The 18,042-nt window shown below is 41.7% G+C and overlaps 1 protein-coding gene across 1 annotated transcript in view; it reads left to right on the top strand.

Moving 5' to 3' along the window:
* The window catches only part of GABRR3 (gamma-aminobutyric acid type A receptor subunit rho3), a 46,311-nt gene that overhangs the window by 22,727 nt on the left and 5,542 nt on the right, over positions 1-18,042 (top strand). Inside the window, exons 5-8 of the mRNA XM_043449026.1 lie at positions 36-118; positions 1,145-1,285; positions 6,450-6,602; positions 13,950-14,146. Of these exons, the coding sequence (XP_043304961.1) occupies positions 36-118; positions 1,145-1,285; positions 6,450-6,602; positions 13,950-14,146 (574 nt within the window). The remainder of the gene's footprint in view (positions 1-35; positions 119-1,144; positions 1,286-6,449; positions 6,603-13,949; positions 14,147-18,042) is intronic.

The raw sequence follows: 18,042 nt of genomic DNA, 5'->3' as shown, positions 1-18,042 counted from the left end.
GACCTGCAGTTTTCTTTTTCTTATTCTTCCTATAGGATAACTGTTTCAGCAATGTGCTTTATGGATTTCAGCAGGTTTCCTCTTGACACTCAAAATTGTTCCCTTGAACTGGAAAGCTGTAAGTGTAAACTCCCAAAGGAGTGAGTACCTGTGGTCTGAACACATCATCACATACTTGCAGTAAATAAACAGACTCTTAACATGTGAACATTTTGATATAAGTTAAATATGTTTATCAAAAATAGCTTATCAGTTGGTTGGTCTTTTTGGTAAGAATAATGATGGCAAATTGTCTCACAGATGAGAAGATAAAAGAGTCAAGAAAAAAAATGCTTTGGTAACTACATATTCTGCAGTTTCCACAATGATTTTAAAGGAACAGCTCCCTAAAAAGGTGTATTCTTGCTAATGTTATTAACATAGAGTGGCAAATTTAGAAAACTCTGCATTTATGCTCTCATATGAATCCCAACCTTCCATTAAACATACCTCTTTTCCCCAGAAAAACCCAGCTCTAGATATAGGTCACCCAGTCAAAGCCCTGTCAAAGGGTATTCAAGCCAGAGCCCTGTCAATTACTTAGATCCACACGCCCCGCCCCCAGCTATTTTTGACATGACTTATTAAAAACTGACTGCAATTTTTCATGATGCAGGTAAAGTGCTGGGAATCTCAGTGGATGTCTCCTACAGAGACAATTCTCCCCAAACCCATTGGAAACTCTCTATCACACTATTTGATCTTACAAGAAAATTTTCTACAAGCCCAGCTCACTTTGCAGTTTCATCCAAGAGGGTCACAAAACCAGTTTAAGGCCGAAAGCCTTGGCATCAGGCCTGTGAGTGAGAGGCGGTGCTGTGACATCACAACGCACACAGATAGGGGAGCAGCTGTTTGGAGAGTTTTTAAAGCATCATGTGGGCACGAGAAAACCCAACCACACTCTGTCAGTAATCAGGGCCTAATTTGGGGAGGTTTTTTTTTTATGATATGGGTATTATCAGTCTTTTGGCAAAGATATATTTCAGAACCATGACATTGGACCAGACCCTGGGGATACAGAACTTTATAAAACACCATCATGGACCTCGTGGAACTTACAGGAGCTCATTCTAATTGCAGGGATGTTATTTTCTTGTCTTAGATGCCTACAATGAGGAGGATCTAATGCTGTACTGGAAACACGGAAACAAGTCCCTAAACACCGATGAGCATATTTCCCTGTCTCAGTTTTTCATTGAGGAATTCAGTGCATCCAGTGGATTTGCTTTCTATAGCAGCACAGGTGCGGTATTCTGTGTAGACAAGTCATGAGCATTTATTGAGCATCTGCTGTCTGCAAAGCACATGAGGCTAGTCCTGAGTCCAAACAAGCCTCCCATTTGACCAATAACATCATCCTTCTTTTCCCAGCAGCCATTTCTATCTTTGCAATACAGGTCTTCTTCAGCTGACAATGGGGTACCTCCCAGTAAACCCATCATGAGTTGAAATACATTTAATTCACCTAACCTCCTGAACATCATAAAGTAGCGTCAGTTCAGTTCCGTTCAGTCGCTCAGTTGGGTCCAACTCTTTGTGACCCCATGAATCGCAGCATGCCAGGCCTCCCTGTCCATCACAAACTCCCGGAGTCTACCCAAACCCATGTCCATTGACTCAGTGATGCCATCCAGCCTTCTCATCCTCTGTCGTCCCCTTCTCCTCCTGCCCCCAATCCCTCCCAGCATCAGGGTCTTTTCCAATGAGTCAACTCTTCGCATGAGGTGGCCAAAGTACTGGAGTTTCAGCTTCAGCATCAGTCCTTCCAATGAACACCCAGGAGACTGATCTCCTTTAGGATAGACTGGCTGGATCTCCTTGCAGTCCAAGGGACTCTCAAGAGTCTTCTCCAACACCACACTTCAAAAGCATCAATTCTTCGGTGCTCAGCTTTCTTCACAGCCCAACTCTCACATCCATACATGACCACTGGAAAAACCATAGCCTTGACCAGACGGACCTTTGTTGGCAAAGTAATGTCTCTGCTTTTTAATATGCTTTCTAGGTTGGTCAAAGCTTTCCTTCCAAGGAGTAAGCATCTTTTAATTTCATGGCTGCAGTCACCATCTGCAGTGATTTGGGAGCCCCCAAAAATAAAGTCTGACACTGTTTCCACTGTCTCCCCATCTATTTCCCATGAGGTGATGGGACCAGATGCCATGACCTTAGTTTTCTGAATGTTAAGCTTTAAGCCAACTTTTTCACTCTCCTCTTTCACTTTCATCAAGAGGCTTTTTAGTTCCTCTTCACTTTCTGCCATAAAGGTGGTGTTATCTACATATCTGAGGTTACTGATATTTCTCCTGGCAATCTTGATTCCAGCTTGTGCTTCTTCCAGCCCAGCGTTTCTCATGATGTACTCTGCATATAAGTTAAATAAGCAGGGTGACAATATACAGCCTTGACGTACTCTTTTTCCTATTTGGAACCAGTCTGTTGTTCCATGTCCAGTTCTAACTGTTGCTTCCTGACCTGCATACAGGTTTCTCAAGAGGCAGGTCAGGTGATCTGGTATTCCCATCTCTTTCAGAATTTCCCACAGTTTATTGTGATCCACTAAAGTAGTGTAGCCAAACTTAAACAGGCTCAGAACACTTACATTAGCCTATGGTTGGGCAAATCATCTAATGCATATCCTATCTTAAAGTGTTGACTATGTCCTGTAATGCAATTGGACACGGTACTGAAACTGAAGAAACAGAATGGTTGTCTGGGTACCGAATGATTGCTAGTATATTAGCTGTTTGCCCTCAAGATCTGACCTTGGGCTGACCAAGAGCTGGCTTGCTGCTGCTGCCCGGCATCATGGCAGAACATATGGCTAGCATGGGAAAAGATCACAATTCAAAACTGGAAGTACAGTTTCTACTGATTGTGCATCACTTTTGTACCATCATAAAGTCAAAATAAGTCAAAGCAGCCTAGGTCAGATACCATCTGTACACATTTCTGTCTTTATCATGTAAACACCTTTAACTCGATGTCTTACTTCCTCTAGGCCCCTGCAGTCTCCTCTTCATAGAGCAGACAGAGTGTTCTTTTGAAAACGTAAAGAGCACAATTCTTTCCTGTTAAAACCCTGCGGTGTTTTTCCACCAAACTTAAGGCAGAATTTAAGCTTCTCATCATGGCCCACAGGCCCTCCATGATCTCTCTCTGCCTCAGGCTCTGACCTCACCAACCACCGCGACCTGGTCTCCCCACTTCTTGCTTGTCTTCAAACACACCCACCTCATTCCACCTGCAGGAGTTCTGCTTTCAGCTTTCTTTGCCTGGCATGTTCTCCCTGATTTTTTCATGACCAGATTCCTCATTTTGCTCAGAACTTTATTCAAATGTCATCTCCTCAAAGAGTGCTTTCCTAGCCATGCTATGCACAATAACCTGCCCTCCTCACCATTCCCCGTGTGTATTTGTCTTCACAGCACTAACCACCTCCTGAAACACATCTCTGTCTGACTGCTTTCTTGTCTGAATGCCTGACTATAGAGAGTGCAGGGATCTATCTGTCTGCATTGTTCTCTGTCTGTCACCCAGCACCTCAAGCATGCCTGGGGCGTGATAGATGCTCAATAAATAGCAACTGAATGACTTGATCAGTTTCTTGCACTTTATATGCCTATGAGAAGTAAGTACAGATATTGGGGAATTTTTCAATTTTATTTCAATACTTCTATATTTTTTTGTTGTTACACAGACATCCTTTATAACGAGAAAGATTAAAGTGGGCCCCTGTATGTGTGTGCGCTCAGTCAGTAAGTCATATCTGACTCTTTTGTGACCCCATGGACTGTAGCCCGCCAGGCTCCTCTGTCCATAGGACTTTTCTGGCAAAATACTGGAGAGAGTTACCATTTTCTTCTCCAGGGGATCTTCCCAACTCAGGATCAAACCCAAGTCTCCTGCATTGTAGGCAGATTCTTCACCCCCAGCACCACCTGGGAGCCCAAAATGGGCCTCTAACATTATTTTTTTTTAAAAGAGAAGAAAAAAGCATTTTGAAAGTTGTATTCAAATATCAAGTCATTAATGATATCTGAGTTCATTCAAGCATTTCTTAGGTTTCAAAAAGATCAGCATTTAGAAGTTTTTTTTAGTTCACAAGTAGGCAATAGTTCTTCCTCACATTATCCATGAATTACCAAACAAGGTCACCTGAGAGCCAAATTCAAGTGTTTTTCTCAACTTAAACATATTAGTTTCATAAAAAATATTTTATATTTTGTCTTCATTCCTATCATCAAAACAACCACCATAACTGCCACTCTTAAATCACCTATACAGAAAAAGACTACCATTCTGGCTCAGTTACAAGAGTCAGAAGTATAGTTACAATTATGAAACTTTAGCTTCCGTTTGAAAATGTCTTGAGAGAACAGGAAGGGGCCTCTGACTTGGGGTTCTTTGGTGCTTAGAAAGTGGGACTCAAGCGAGGGCTCCTTGCATGGGGCCATGTTTTCATGGTTTGATCTTCCCATCAGTACAGAGAGAACATCTGGCTCTCTTCCTAGCCTGCCCAGGTGTGGAGCAGAAGTGAAGCTAGAGAGCTATCAGTAGTCAAATATAAAAATAGAGTCCTACCCTTTTCCACTCCCGAAATGAGAGCTCCACCCCTTCCCAGAGCAGCACTACCTTTCCTGGTGGGTCAAGGGAGCTCTTCCCAGCTACAACTTCAGCAACAGAACTATCCCTCATCTCCCCTTCCCAGAAAAACTGCAGGGCAGAGCAACATGTCTCCTGCTTGGTTGCCAAAAAAAAAATTATTCAGAAAATTATGGGTTAAAAAAAGACCTCGTTACCTAAATACTTTTCAGAACATAAAAGCACATGCGTAAGTGTGTCTTTATGAAGTACTTTCCAGCTTTTCGTTATCCCTTATAATCTCACAATAATTATATGAAGCTATAACATCAGAGGTGCTATTATTCCACTCTATAGCCATAATCAAAGTTCTCAGTTGCAAACTATAATAAAGTGGGCTGTAACATGGGTAATACAAGACAATGAGTAGCTTAAAAAAGAGGCATATTTTGACTTTAGAGTACACTACATCATGTATCTTTTATTACCCTTGGTAATGAAATTGTTTAGTGTTCCTGAAGCATATCATCTGATAGTGAGAGAAACTAAAACAAGTAGGAAAAATACGGGTAACCAGCAACTAATTAAGAATAGAATACTAGGCATACAGTCTGCAAAGTCAGTGCAGATTGACTAGGTGTATGTTTTAGGCTAAGTGCCTAAATGTTTGCCCGATCTGTCTAGTAAGTTTGCCATCTTGGGTTAAGAAATTACTACTGAGGGAGTAGAAGAGTTCTCCAACTTTGCAACTTCTATAATTTAATTTTATTATTTTTAACCTATAGTCTCTATGACCTGAATAATTTGGATCACAGTAAACTGCATTTGTAATGGAAAAATTAATCTTACCACTTATTTATAAAAAGTATATTTTCATTTTTTTCATTATTCATTGCTTACTTTAGAAAAGATTTAATAAGATTGGCATCGGTTGTAAAATAAAGCAAGATGATATGAAAGAGAAATGTGAGAAAGAAAAATGTAAAATAAGCATAAGTTATCATATAGAATCTAACATGTAGCTATCAGGAAATGGCATCAGAGAAGTCCTATAGAGGGTCCAAAAGCATGCTCTTACCTTCTGAACAAGGAACCAAGGCTGGTTCCTTGCAGCCAATGTGAAATGGGAAACTAAACAACTACGCGTATTGACATGACCACAACTGGTGCTTTGATCAGTACAAACTAATACTGACATGAATTTATATAATTCCAACAAGAGGCAAAGAAACACCATTTGGCTACTTTTCAGCAGATTAGTATAGATAAATTAATGGTACCCTTGAAACTTTGAAATAATAAAAACAGTTTATGGATACTCCCTTCCCCCAGCCCCTCTTTGAATCCCTAGTTATCTGGATCCTAACTTGGAATCCAATGACAGAGGAGCTGCTGTGAATCTTTTCCTCCAGATGAAAAGTTTCATTTCATTTGTTATAGCTCATAAATGGTTTATTGGCTCTTGCATCAGTCATTAGTCATATATTGAAGACTTTTTCACCTGCAGAAACACTGCAAACACAATACATTTTGGAGAAAGGTCTTTAAAGGCCATCCCACAAAATATAATAACCATTCATCCCCGAACAGCAGATATGAAATTTAAAGGAGAATCTTTGAGTCAGATAATTAAACCTACTGCAGTTCAGTTAGTTCAACCAACATTGGAGGCCCAGGTCTTATCCCAGTACTGGGTAAACAAGGGTGGGTTAAGTTCCATGTTACCTAAGAGCTTGGAGTCTAAAGAAGCAGGTTGTTATCACTAAGTATGGCATTTCCACACAAAAAAAGCCTGTTCTGACGAAAACTTTGGCTTTTCCTCGTAGGTTGGTATAATAGGCTTTTCATCAACTTTGTGCTAAGGAGGCATATTTTCTTCTTTGTCCTGCAAACCTATTTCCCAGCCATGTTGATGGTAATGCTTTCCTGGGTTTCATTTTGGATCGACCGAAGAGCTGTCCCCGCAAGAGTTTCCTTGGGTGAGTCTTTCTGTACCTTTGTGAAATGTTAATGTGGGATAAACATTAACATTTAACATTAGCATTAACATTAACATTAGCATCCGCGAGGAGGGTGGGTGAGTTGGTGATACGTGGAGAGGCAAAGAGGGTGATGGGTTAGTAGGGATGGTTATGATGTGCACTCAGGATTTGACTTGACAACTATAGGGCAAATTGTAGCTGGACTCTTTCCTCGGAAACCAAGACATTCAGTATAAAGACTGCACCAACTTGACCCAAGGTGGAGGATAGGAAAGACAGAGAGTGAAGTGATGAAGCATAAACAGCCCCACTTCACAAATATCTCTGTTCTGCCTTTCAAGAAAACCGCCCCATCTCTTGCCCAAGTTCACTTCACTTTGCCTGACAAACCCTTACGTTGCAGAAGTTTTCAGTTCAAATGAATTCACACTCTACTATTGGTACCTTAATAAATTACCTCTTGGAGAGCCGAATGCTTGAATTTGGAAACATAAGCCTTAGTTTAAAGAAATTAGGGCATAGCCTGTTAATAAACACTAAAATCAGAATCAATAGCAGCAGGATTTTAGGTGTCGTGGCACTTCAGAGGTTTCAAATGGGGAAACATTGCCACCTCATTAACAGGTGTGATTGTCACTCTATCTAGAGACATCACAAGCCACTGTCACACACACAGATTTATGGAAACCACTTCAGACCCACTTAGTGGTTTTGATTGAGTCCTTACAGAGTGGAGTTCCCAAGCTAAGTACTGAGACAACATCTTACTTAATGAGAACCCAAGGAGTCAATCCCACCTGCCTTCTTGGCTGGTTTGGGGGAGAACTCTCTCATTTGGGCTGATTTTGTTCTTTCACCCATAACGCTCTATTTAGGGAGAAGATTGTTATTAGTGGTTCACAGTCATCGTAATTATCACACAATTCATTCCAGAAGGAGTGATTTCTAAGTTAATGCTGACAAATTACATGCATACCTCTAAAGATATTTGAAAGACATAAATTGTCATTAACATTAATGACTTGTTCACCTCTTTCCCCTACTAAAAGTTTCAGTTCACAAGCATTTGAGTCTTGAATGTCTTTAAGGGGAAAAATACCATCTGAATGAGTAACTAAATTATTGTGGCTGTTCCTTCATATCAGACAAGCCTGGTCCTGACAGCAGCGGGGCAGTATAGACCCAAAGAGGAGACTAAAGGCCCATTTCCAGCCCTTGAGACAGAAGGAGAAAGGCATTCAGTCTCTAAAGGTTTATGGACACGAGTTTCAATGGGATCCTGAAGCTGACTGCTTAGCTCTTATATCATGAAAATGACAGCAATAAAAGCTGGCTCTCAGGCAGGTTGGACTGAATGTGCAACACTGAAATTCTGTGCTTCTTGTGTCTCCAGAGTTAGGAAATTGCTAGGCAGATTTATATAAAATAATATACAAACCAGAAGCGTCCCTCCTTCATTTTAATAGAACAAACATTTCTAGAACATTACTCTGTTTTCAGGCTTTTGTTTCCTCCCACCCTCAGGTTCTTTGATAGATACTTCGCCCTCTTTTTTTTTTTTTTAATTAATTAATTGTTTATTGAAGTATAGTTGATTTACAGTGTTGTGTTAGTTTTGGGGATACAGCAAAGTGATTTAGATTCCTTTCCATGGTAGGATATTACAGGATATTAAATATAGTTCCCTGCACTATGCAGGAGATCCTTGTTGTTATCTCTTTTATATATAGTGGTGTGTATCTGTTACTCCCAAACTCCTAACTTACAGGTGCACCTCGCGGGGTGCAGAGATCCAGCCCAAGCTCCTTGGCACGTCGTTTGGCGTGACATCCTCCAGAGGAAGGGATACCTCTTACTACTTTTTACAAAGATGGAGTTTGGGCTTGCAGAAGCCTTGTTATTGCTTAGCTCATCTCCTTTTTGTCTTGCCCAAGTTCAACCCTACCACCAGAGCGATACTTCTAAGACACAAATGTGATCATCATACTCTCAATCTCAAACGTGATTGGAGTTTAAATACACTCAACTCGGAATTCAAGGTGTCCCTTGAGGCTTGTCAGATAAAATACAGGACACTGGGTTAAATTTGTGTTTTATTTAGGCACCAAATAATGTTTTAGTATAGGAACATCTGAAATATTGCATGGAACACACTGATACTGAAACATTATTCATTGTTTATCTGAAATTCAAAGATAACTGAGTATTCTGTGTTTTCATTTGCCAAATTTTCAGCCACATCCCTGCCCCAAAATACTTGCCCTAATAGTGAAAGTAGCTTAGTTGTGTCTGACTCTTGGCAACCCCATGGACTGTAGCCCACCAGGCTCTTCTGTCCATAGAATTCGCCAGGCAAGAATACTGGAGTGAGTTGCCATTTGCTTCTCCAGGGGATATTCCCAACCCAGGGATCAAACCTGGGTCTCTGGCACTGAAGGCAGATTCTTTACTGCCTGAGCCCCAGACTTACCCTAATAAGCTTCAATCAATTTGAATATTCAGTGTTCTCAAACAGGCCCTCATGCCTATCTTGCTTATCTCACTTCTGGACATTTGTTCTGACTCCCACTCTACCTGGAATGCCCTCCCTACCTGTCTTTCTCTGGCAAATTTAGCCATTTCTAAACAAGCCAAAAGCCTTTACTGCTGGTTTCAGGCAGTTATGACCTCTCTCATCTTTGAACCACAGAGCACTGTGTATCTATCCTAAGGAACCTGCTTCATCTATTTCACGTTCAGCTGTGGGGTGGCTTGGCAGCTCATCTTGTCTTCTCTATTAGAATATGAGTTCTTCAAGGATGGTGACTAGCACAGTGCCCTGCATGTATTTTGTGCTTAATATATAGTTGTCAGACTGCCACTGTTTCGCCCACCATGTGTTTAATAGCTGTTATTAACTGAAAACAATGATGATTCATTTCTCATTAAGACTCTTCTGCATTTGGGTTAATTTGCTGACTGAGGATGAATCATTTGCTGGTTAAAACCCTTCCACGTCTGTCACGTTTCAGATAAAGAACAACAGAGGCAGAACAGCACAGAGTATCAGTTGTGATTAGGCAAGTCTATTACTAGAGATAAAAGCAATCATAATTCAGAGTACGTATTGGGTTAAAATTCTAGTCTATGATTCCATTCAATTTTACGTGGAGAAAGAGTGAAGAACTCTTACAGAATTGTTCAAGGATGTTTTTACTGTCATGAAGGGTTCTCTTCTCCCTTCTCTCATCTTCTTCCTTCCTCGCTTGCCTCCATCATTCCTGTTGGGACCCTCTGCATTCCTGTTGGGTATCCCCTTCACATACAATGTATGAAGTAATGGGGTCATTTATCAGGAAATAGATATTTCCTGGCAGAGGAAGGCAACTAAAACTTTCAGACATGTATTCATTCATAAAGAAAAATGCATAATGGAGGATATGCCACATACCTGGAAAATAATACTTAGAAGCTATTCATTGTACCATTCTGGAAGTAACTAGAACATCTATGCAGTGGATTCCGGCACCACATCTGTGAGATAATGGTTGGTACTTTCTGTCCAAAGAGCAGTATTGGGGGATCCAGCCTACCTTCCTCTCCCTTACGTCACTTAATATTTTCTTTCTGCCTTGGCCCACAGGCAAAATGTTTTTACTCATTTAAAGATGAATGTAGACATCTTTCCTTTCAAACGAGCTCCCTACAACACAGCTACTGAGGGGGTGAACTGACCTAGTGGTTCTAAGTGTCATCTGTAGGCTTTCATGCCCTCACAAATGCCCGAAGCATTCAACCAAAGCTTCCTTCCTTTCTCTAGTTCCCCCTCTGACTCCTAATCCAATGGCCTTTGCATTGCATCCCATTTAATCCACTCAGAAGCTGAGATCATGCTGCAGTTCTTTCAGAGCTTTCTCTCTCACTGTCCGCCCACCCCCCAGAGGCACTTGAAGTCTGATCTGAGCTGTCTGTCAGTTACCACCTGTTTAGTCTTCTGCCAGTTCAGGAAATGCCACCCTTTCCTGGCATGGTGCCCCACACCCCTGACATGTGTGGCAAGACATAGCCAATGAGAAACAAAAATAGATAAACAATCCTTCCCTCACTGAAGGGCTCCTACGATCTCATATGTGATCTTAAGAATTAATAGAGGGGAGAAACTGCACAGCTCAGGGAAGTTGAGTCCCAGGGGCCAGGCTAACTATTGTCTCAATGCTTTACTCCCTATGCATAGCAATTTCAGTAGGTGGGAAGATAATTCTCTAATTCCAATACAGGCCCTTTCTTTGACTAAATACTCACTTCATATAATTCAAAACTCCTTTATTGCAGTGTTAACTTTAATGGGCTTAGAAGGAATACAATTTGTCAAGATTAATGTATTTCTAAGGGGCGGCTCAAGACATAATAAGTGTGTTTAATGTAGCTGTAATACTCCTCAATCTAAATTCTATTGCTTTAGGAATTTATACATCAGTTTTCTCATCCTTTACTCCCTTCTCCCCACTCCCCGCCTTCCCCATTTGCTTCTTTTAAACAGAAAAATCTAGAATGCTGGTTTAAAAATAAATAAACTTATCATTATTTAGTTGGACTAAGCACCCTTTTAAAGAAAATGACTGCTAGTTTATTGCTATCTGCAAATATAAATGATCCAATCCCCTTTTATTGACTCAACAGTCATCAATTCGAAATACATGACAAGAGCATGTATTTGTGTGTTTTTCTAAACCCTTATTGCATGTGCTAAGCCTCATGTTACTGTCACTGAAAAAAAAAATCAAGTTCTATCTTCCATATCTTCAAAACCCAGTAAGAGGAAACATTTTAAAAATTTTGCACAAATAAAGTAAGCGACTAAACAGGAATGTTCATTTAGGATTTTCATAGTTTTACCAGTGAAATCCTGACAGAATAAGACTTCTGGCCTCTTGAAAAGCACAAAATACCTTCATGCTTCCTGACATAATTCTACACTCAGTGTTATAGCATCTTGTCTCAGAGATACTCCATATATAGAGACTGGTCTATAATCTTAAAAACAAAAGGAAGTTTCCTTTACAGGTTCAGAGTGAGAGGCCACAGGTTTGCATGAAAAAAAGCATGGGTTTCTATATTCAGAGAGAAGGTTTCAATTCTGCTCCTGACAAAATTCAGGCTAATCAGCCACTCTGCACTCTTATTTCTTTTCTGCCGTGTGTGGCTAATATTTACCTAGGTGTGTGGTGGGTAAACATTCAATAAAGGCAAACAAGTTGTACTTATTAACCTCAGCTTCAGCTATACGTACACCCGTACCTTAATAAAAATTTCATAGCTCCATGTTTATGTAGCAAGGAATGCTAACGGTATCCACCAACATGCACTGTTGACATGACCACTGCTGGGGAGACCTGAGACTCAGTGGGTCGGCGGCCTGCATGTAATGGTACCTGCTGGGGAAGCATTTAGGTTTCTTATTCTGGAGTTCCAATCCATGTGAAGGTGAGATTTCCGGTCCTCCCACGGTGACTGTCAGATTGCCAAATTGCTTTGGTCTCCACCATCCACAGGAAAAAAACTTAATTTGAAATTGAATAGCTCTGTAGCACTGTCATTGTCTTTGATATGGGCCTCCCTCAGATGAAAACCTCACAGAAGGATAGAATTTGGTGAAAAGGTAGGAATGTGTGGGTGAGGGCTGTCCACCTGCAGGGTCTGAACCTTTTAGGAGTAAATCACCGTGTTCTTCCTGCTGTTTGGGACTCTGTCTGCTATTAAAATGTCCTCACAACTTACAAAAATCATTAAGGACTCCATTTGCACCTCCCTGGTGGGAAGTTAAGAAAGAAAACCACGCCAGCCAGCATACATTTTGCATACTTACAATACTAGGCTTTCTCTCCAGGCGGCACTCTTGCACCGTCCCTCTGAGAAATTAGTGTAGACACAGAAGATCTCCCCTAAAGTTGTCATTTTTATTAAGGAAATCTCAGTCGCTCCTTTCTCCCTTGTCCCCCAGAATCTTGATCTCATTGCCTCTGATGCCCATTGCAGGGATGAAAGAAGGGAAAGGAAGAGAAGAAAAGGAAATGAAAGGGAAAGTAGTGAGAAGAGAATAGTAGGGAAGAAGTGGGAACAATAGGAGACAGGGGAACGGGAGGGGCGGGGCAAAAAGTAACCGGTGTTTAGCAGCTGCTTAGTAAAGACTTATCGGAACCAAGCCTCCAGCACCACGCTTTCAAACTGAGTCTCAGCTGAGCTGTAGCTTCAGTAACAAGGGACCAGGCGATAGCAATGACCATGGGCTGTGAGTATTCTGTGTGAAAGAAAACCACAGGGACAGCAATCTTTAACGCCGCGGAAGAGCACTCCCTGGCCAACGAAAGATTTAAGATTGACATGAAGATACTTTTTTAACAGTAAAAGTTGTGACATGATGGGGAATAGGGGTGGAAATGGTTTTAGAATTAATTTCTTTTTCAGAAGAATTTTTTTTCTATGGCTGATTCATGTTGATGTTTGGCAGAAACCAACACAATTCTGTAAAGCAATTATCCTTCAATTTAAAACAATTTATTGGCGTATGGTTGCTTTCCAGTGTTCCATTAGTTTCTGCTATATAGCACAGTGAGTCAGTTATACTGACTCTTCTTTGGAATATCCCCTCTTCTTTGGATCTCCTTCGCATTTAGGTCCCCGCAGAGCAGTTTCTCGTTAGTTATCTATCTTATTCATAGTATCAACAGTGTATATGTGTCTATCTCAACCTCCCAACTCATATTCCCCCCTTTCCCCCCTTGATATTCATGTTTGTTCTCTATGTCTGTGTCTCTATTTCTGCTTGCAACAATACAATAGAATATTACTCAGCCATATAAAGGAACAAAACTGGCTCATTTGCAGAGACATGGATGCACCTAGAGATGGTCATACAGAGTGAAGGAAGTCAGAAAGAGAAAAACAAATATCGTATATTAATGCATTTGTGCAGGATCTGAAAAAATTGGTATAGACAATCTCAGAAGAATTTTTAAAAATGGAATACATTTTTACTTTTCTGGGATGGTTAAAAGAGTCCCAGCTAAGGTTGGGAGCCATGAATCCTTAGGGACACGTCTGACTCTGGAAACTTTAGCTGGAGGGAAGGGGAACATTATGGACAGAGGGGCTAAGGGTAAGAAAAAGACACAGGAAGAGAAACCCAAGGAGAGGTTCTGGCTTAGGCTCAAGCTGTACTTGGTTGACCTGCTGAGATTCCACGGCCCTCACACACCTGTGATCAGCAGATAGCGACCTGGAAATTGCCCCCCTGGTGTCCTCTGGCCCTGGACCCTGAAGCTGAATGGGGCTGTCACTGAGCTCATCACTGTTCTTGCATGGCAGGAATCACCACGGTGCTGACCATGTCCACGATCCTCTCCGGGGTGAGTGCCTCCATGCCCCAGGTGTCCTATGTCAAGGCTGTGGACGTGTACCTGTGGGTCAGCTCCCTCTTTGTCTTCCTGTCGGTCATTGAGTACGCAGCCGTGAACTACCTCACCACCGTGGAAGAGCGGAGACGATTCAAGAAGACCGGGAAGGTACTGCCTTGCTTTCACTGCCGGATCCTTTTCGGAATGTGAAGAAGGCTATCCTCATCCACTCCCTCTCCTGGCAGTATTGCAACACTTGTATGAAGTTCATGTAACTTGGCAGAATGCAAGTTTGTGACGAATGATCTTGAACTTTACTCTTTCTGCTCTGTGCTGGCTGGTTTCCTTGGCATCCCAAAGGAAGGTTTTGCCGGGAGGTTTTCTGTATGAGGAATTTCTCACATTGTGCTCCCCTGCATGACTCTAACCCTCGAAAAGAAGGGGTTGGTGTACAAATCATATCCTTTCATGGAGATGATGATGATGATGGTGTATATGTGTGTGTAAGTCACTCAAACCTGTCCAACTCTCTGTGGCCCCATGAACTGCCAGGCTCCTCTATCCATGGAGTTCTCCTGGCAGGAATACTGGAATGGGTAGCCTTTCCTTTCTCCAGGAGATCTTCCTGACCCAGGGATTAAACCAGGTCTCTGCACTGCAGGCAGATTCTTTACCATCTGAGCCACTAGGGAAGCCCAGTGATGATGATCTCTAACGTTTAATGAGTGTTTCTTATCTGTTGGCTTTGTGCTAACCACCCAACATATTTTATTACTTCATTCTCACTGTAACCCAAAGAGGTCAGTACTTTATCGCCTTCATTTCACAGAGGTGAAGTAGGAGCAGTTGGGGAGTAACTTGACCAAGGTCACGCAGCTTAAGAGGACTCAGGATATGCTTCTGGAGCTCTCCGACTCCAAAGGCTGTGCTCTCAACCAGTAAATGATAGATCTCCACCAAGAGCTAGGATTTATCTTTCTTTTCTTGTCACTCAGGTGAGTGGTAGAGCATAAAGGAAGGTTCTCCTCTTCACCATATACAGGGAACAAGGTGCCTTCTGGGTCCTAAGTGTTGGCACATACTTCTTGTGACATTGCTTTATCAATCTGGATTGATTGATCTCTACCTGCTTCCTTCACAAAGGGTTGGGGCACCAATTTCCTGTTGTTATGAGAACTGAAACATGCTATTTTACTTCAGAAACCTAGCGGATCAAATTAATATGTGTGTATTCATACATACATACACACAAATTAATCTGATACACATATATATGTGTGGTTGTTGTTCAGTTGCTAAGTCATATCCAACTCTTTGCAAGCCCATGGACTGCAGCACTCCAGACCTCCCTGTCCTCCATCATCTTCCCGAGTTTGCCGAAGTTCATGTCCATTGAGTCAATGATGCTATACAACCATCTCATCCTCTGTGTCCTCTTCTCCTTTTGCCTTCAATATTTTCCAGCACCAGGGTGTTTTCCAATGAGTTGGTTCTTCGCATTAGGTGGCCAAAGTATTTTATATGGCCAAAGTGTGTGTGTGTGTGTGTGTATAGTGTATATATATATATATATATATATATATTCATAGGATGTGTATATATAAATATGCAATAATTTTAATGTGATATATTCACACTGGTTTAAGAAGAAATTCTTAAATGAGTATTTATACACACCAAAACATTATTTAATATTTTTTATACTTCTACTGAGATTATTTCATCCTTTTTAAAAAGAACATTTTTGTATCCTCTTCTTGAACTGAACCCTCATATTGGCTCCATGATGTGGGCCTTAGAGAGGTTATTATCTCTATTTTTAAACTGAAACAGAAGCGTTTTAGTGAAGTGAAGTAATTTGCTGAAAGATCCACAGCCAGCAGACCTGCAATCGCAATTCAGATCGCCTATAATGCTACTTCATTTTTAAAATTTCATATCCTTTGAGTCAAAATTGTAATGGAAGCTGATTTTGCTTCATCAGAGATTCTTTAGTTCCTTTTGTCGACAGCACGGAAGTAGGTGTCTCTGTCACATACACGCCCACAGTGATTGCTATGCAGGTGTGAGAAAATCAGGTTTTAGACAAGCATGCAGTGATCAGAACGCTCACCTCACCTGGGATTTAAGATTCTCGCTCAGTAGGTCTGGGTGGGAGCTAAGAGTCTGCATTTCTAAGATGGCCCAGACTCCATTGATCCACAGCCACGCTGTGAACAGCAATGATTAGGTAAGCTGTGAAGTGAAAGAGAAAACTGTGATGAGAAAAAGAATTTTGTTCTTTTTTTATTTTGTTTTGTTTTTGTGTGGGGAGTAGTTTCTTTCCTGAAGAAAGAGGCACTACAGTGATTTTGGCCACCTGTATCTAGTTCTTTGACTCCCAAATACCTACATCTTTGCCTTCTCACCTGTACCCCCAACCACCCCCACCAGAACATCTGTGCTCACATAACCTGAATTTTTTTCACTTGATCAAGTTGCACGCAAACTTCTGTGTACCACAGAAGAGATTCTTTTGAGTTAATAAGCATCATTCACTTTAAAAGATATTTTTTATTTTTAATTGTAGTAAAATGCACATAACATATAACTTGCCATCTGAATTGTTTGTAAGTGTACAGTTTGGTAGTATTAAGAATATTTACATTGTTGTATACAACCAATCTCCAGAAAGTGCTCACCTTGCAAAACAGAAACTCCGTACCCATTAAACAACTCCCCATTTCCCCTCCCCCCACCCAGCCTCTGGAAACCACCATTCTAAGCCTCCTTCAAAGGTGCAATTATCTCAAAAAAGAGTCCTACTTGCCCTTCACATGTTTGTGCGACAAAGGAAAGAGCACAGATTTGGAGTCAGAAGTGATGCCAAACTTAACAGCTTGGCTCAGTATCCCAGACTGTCTCATTCTGTATTTGCAAAACGTGGAATTTCTTCTCTATTACCTTGTTGTGAAGATCAAATGTTATAATAAATGCACCTGAAATTTTTGCAAACTATGTCACACTACACAAATGTTACATTCTTATTGTGACTCATGCCCAGAGCATATGCCCTGAAGGAGTAGCAGTTTTGGGAACAGGTTGTTTGAGATCTTTAAAGGGCTGGGATGCTTTGGTGAGACACAAGGAAGAAAGATCTATCTGAAGGTCTGGGGGCTAATCGATGATACCTCTCCTCTCTGTAGCTCAGTTGGGAAAGCAGTTTGAGGGAGAGAGAGATGTAGCAGCCAGACAGATGGATGTGATGATCTTACCTTTGTTACTAGTAAAGTAGTTTGGAGAAAGTGCCTTAGATCTGTGAGCCAGGGGGTCCCACTAATATTTCATCCCTGTATTCAATGTACTTACTCTCCCTGGTCATAGGAAAATTTTGATGATTCAGGATTTCTCTGTAGGGACAGTCTCCTTTACCTCATTTCAGAGAATAAACCTGGACAGCAATGCAGATCCAAAAGTAACTCCAAAGGGGCTAAGCCACACATGCTAGTTCCCTCCTCCAAACCCATCAGGTGGAGTGATTGAGGGATGATAGGAAAGACCAGGAATGTTAGGCTATAGAGCTCCTCCCTGTGAAACCATGAAAGAATCTGCCTGCAATGCAGGAGATGTGGGTTCGATCCCTGGTTCAGGAAGATCCCCTGGAGAAGGAAATGGCAACCCACTCCAGTATTCTTGCCTGGGAAATCTCATGGACAGAGGAGCCTGGTGGGCTACAGTCCTGGGGTTACATGTTCAGACACAACTTAGTGACTAAACCACCCCTAGCACTACGCAAAGCTCATTTCCTATCAACACCACCCCATCACCACCACCACACACCTGTCCCAACCAGCCCCCCAACACCACCCCATCACCACCACCACACACCTGTCCCTACCAGCCCCCCAACACCACCCCATCACCACCACCACACACCTGTCCCAACCACCCCCCCAACACCACCCCATCATCAGCATCACACACCTGTCCCAACCACCCCCCAACACCACCCCATCACCACCACCACACACCTCTCCCAACCAGCCCCCCAACACCACCCCATCACCACCACCACACACCTGCCC

This window comes from Cervus canadensis, chromosome 27 (assembly GCF_019320065.1).
Source record: "Cervus canadensis isolate Bull #8, Minnesota chromosome 27, ASM1932006v1, whole genome shotgun sequence".
NCBI lineage: Eukaryota > Metazoa > Chordata > Mammalia > Artiodactyla > Cervidae > Cervus > Cervus canadensis.
Note: the sequence above shows the minus strand (reverse complement) of the source record. Positions and strands in the feature narration are given on the sequence as shown.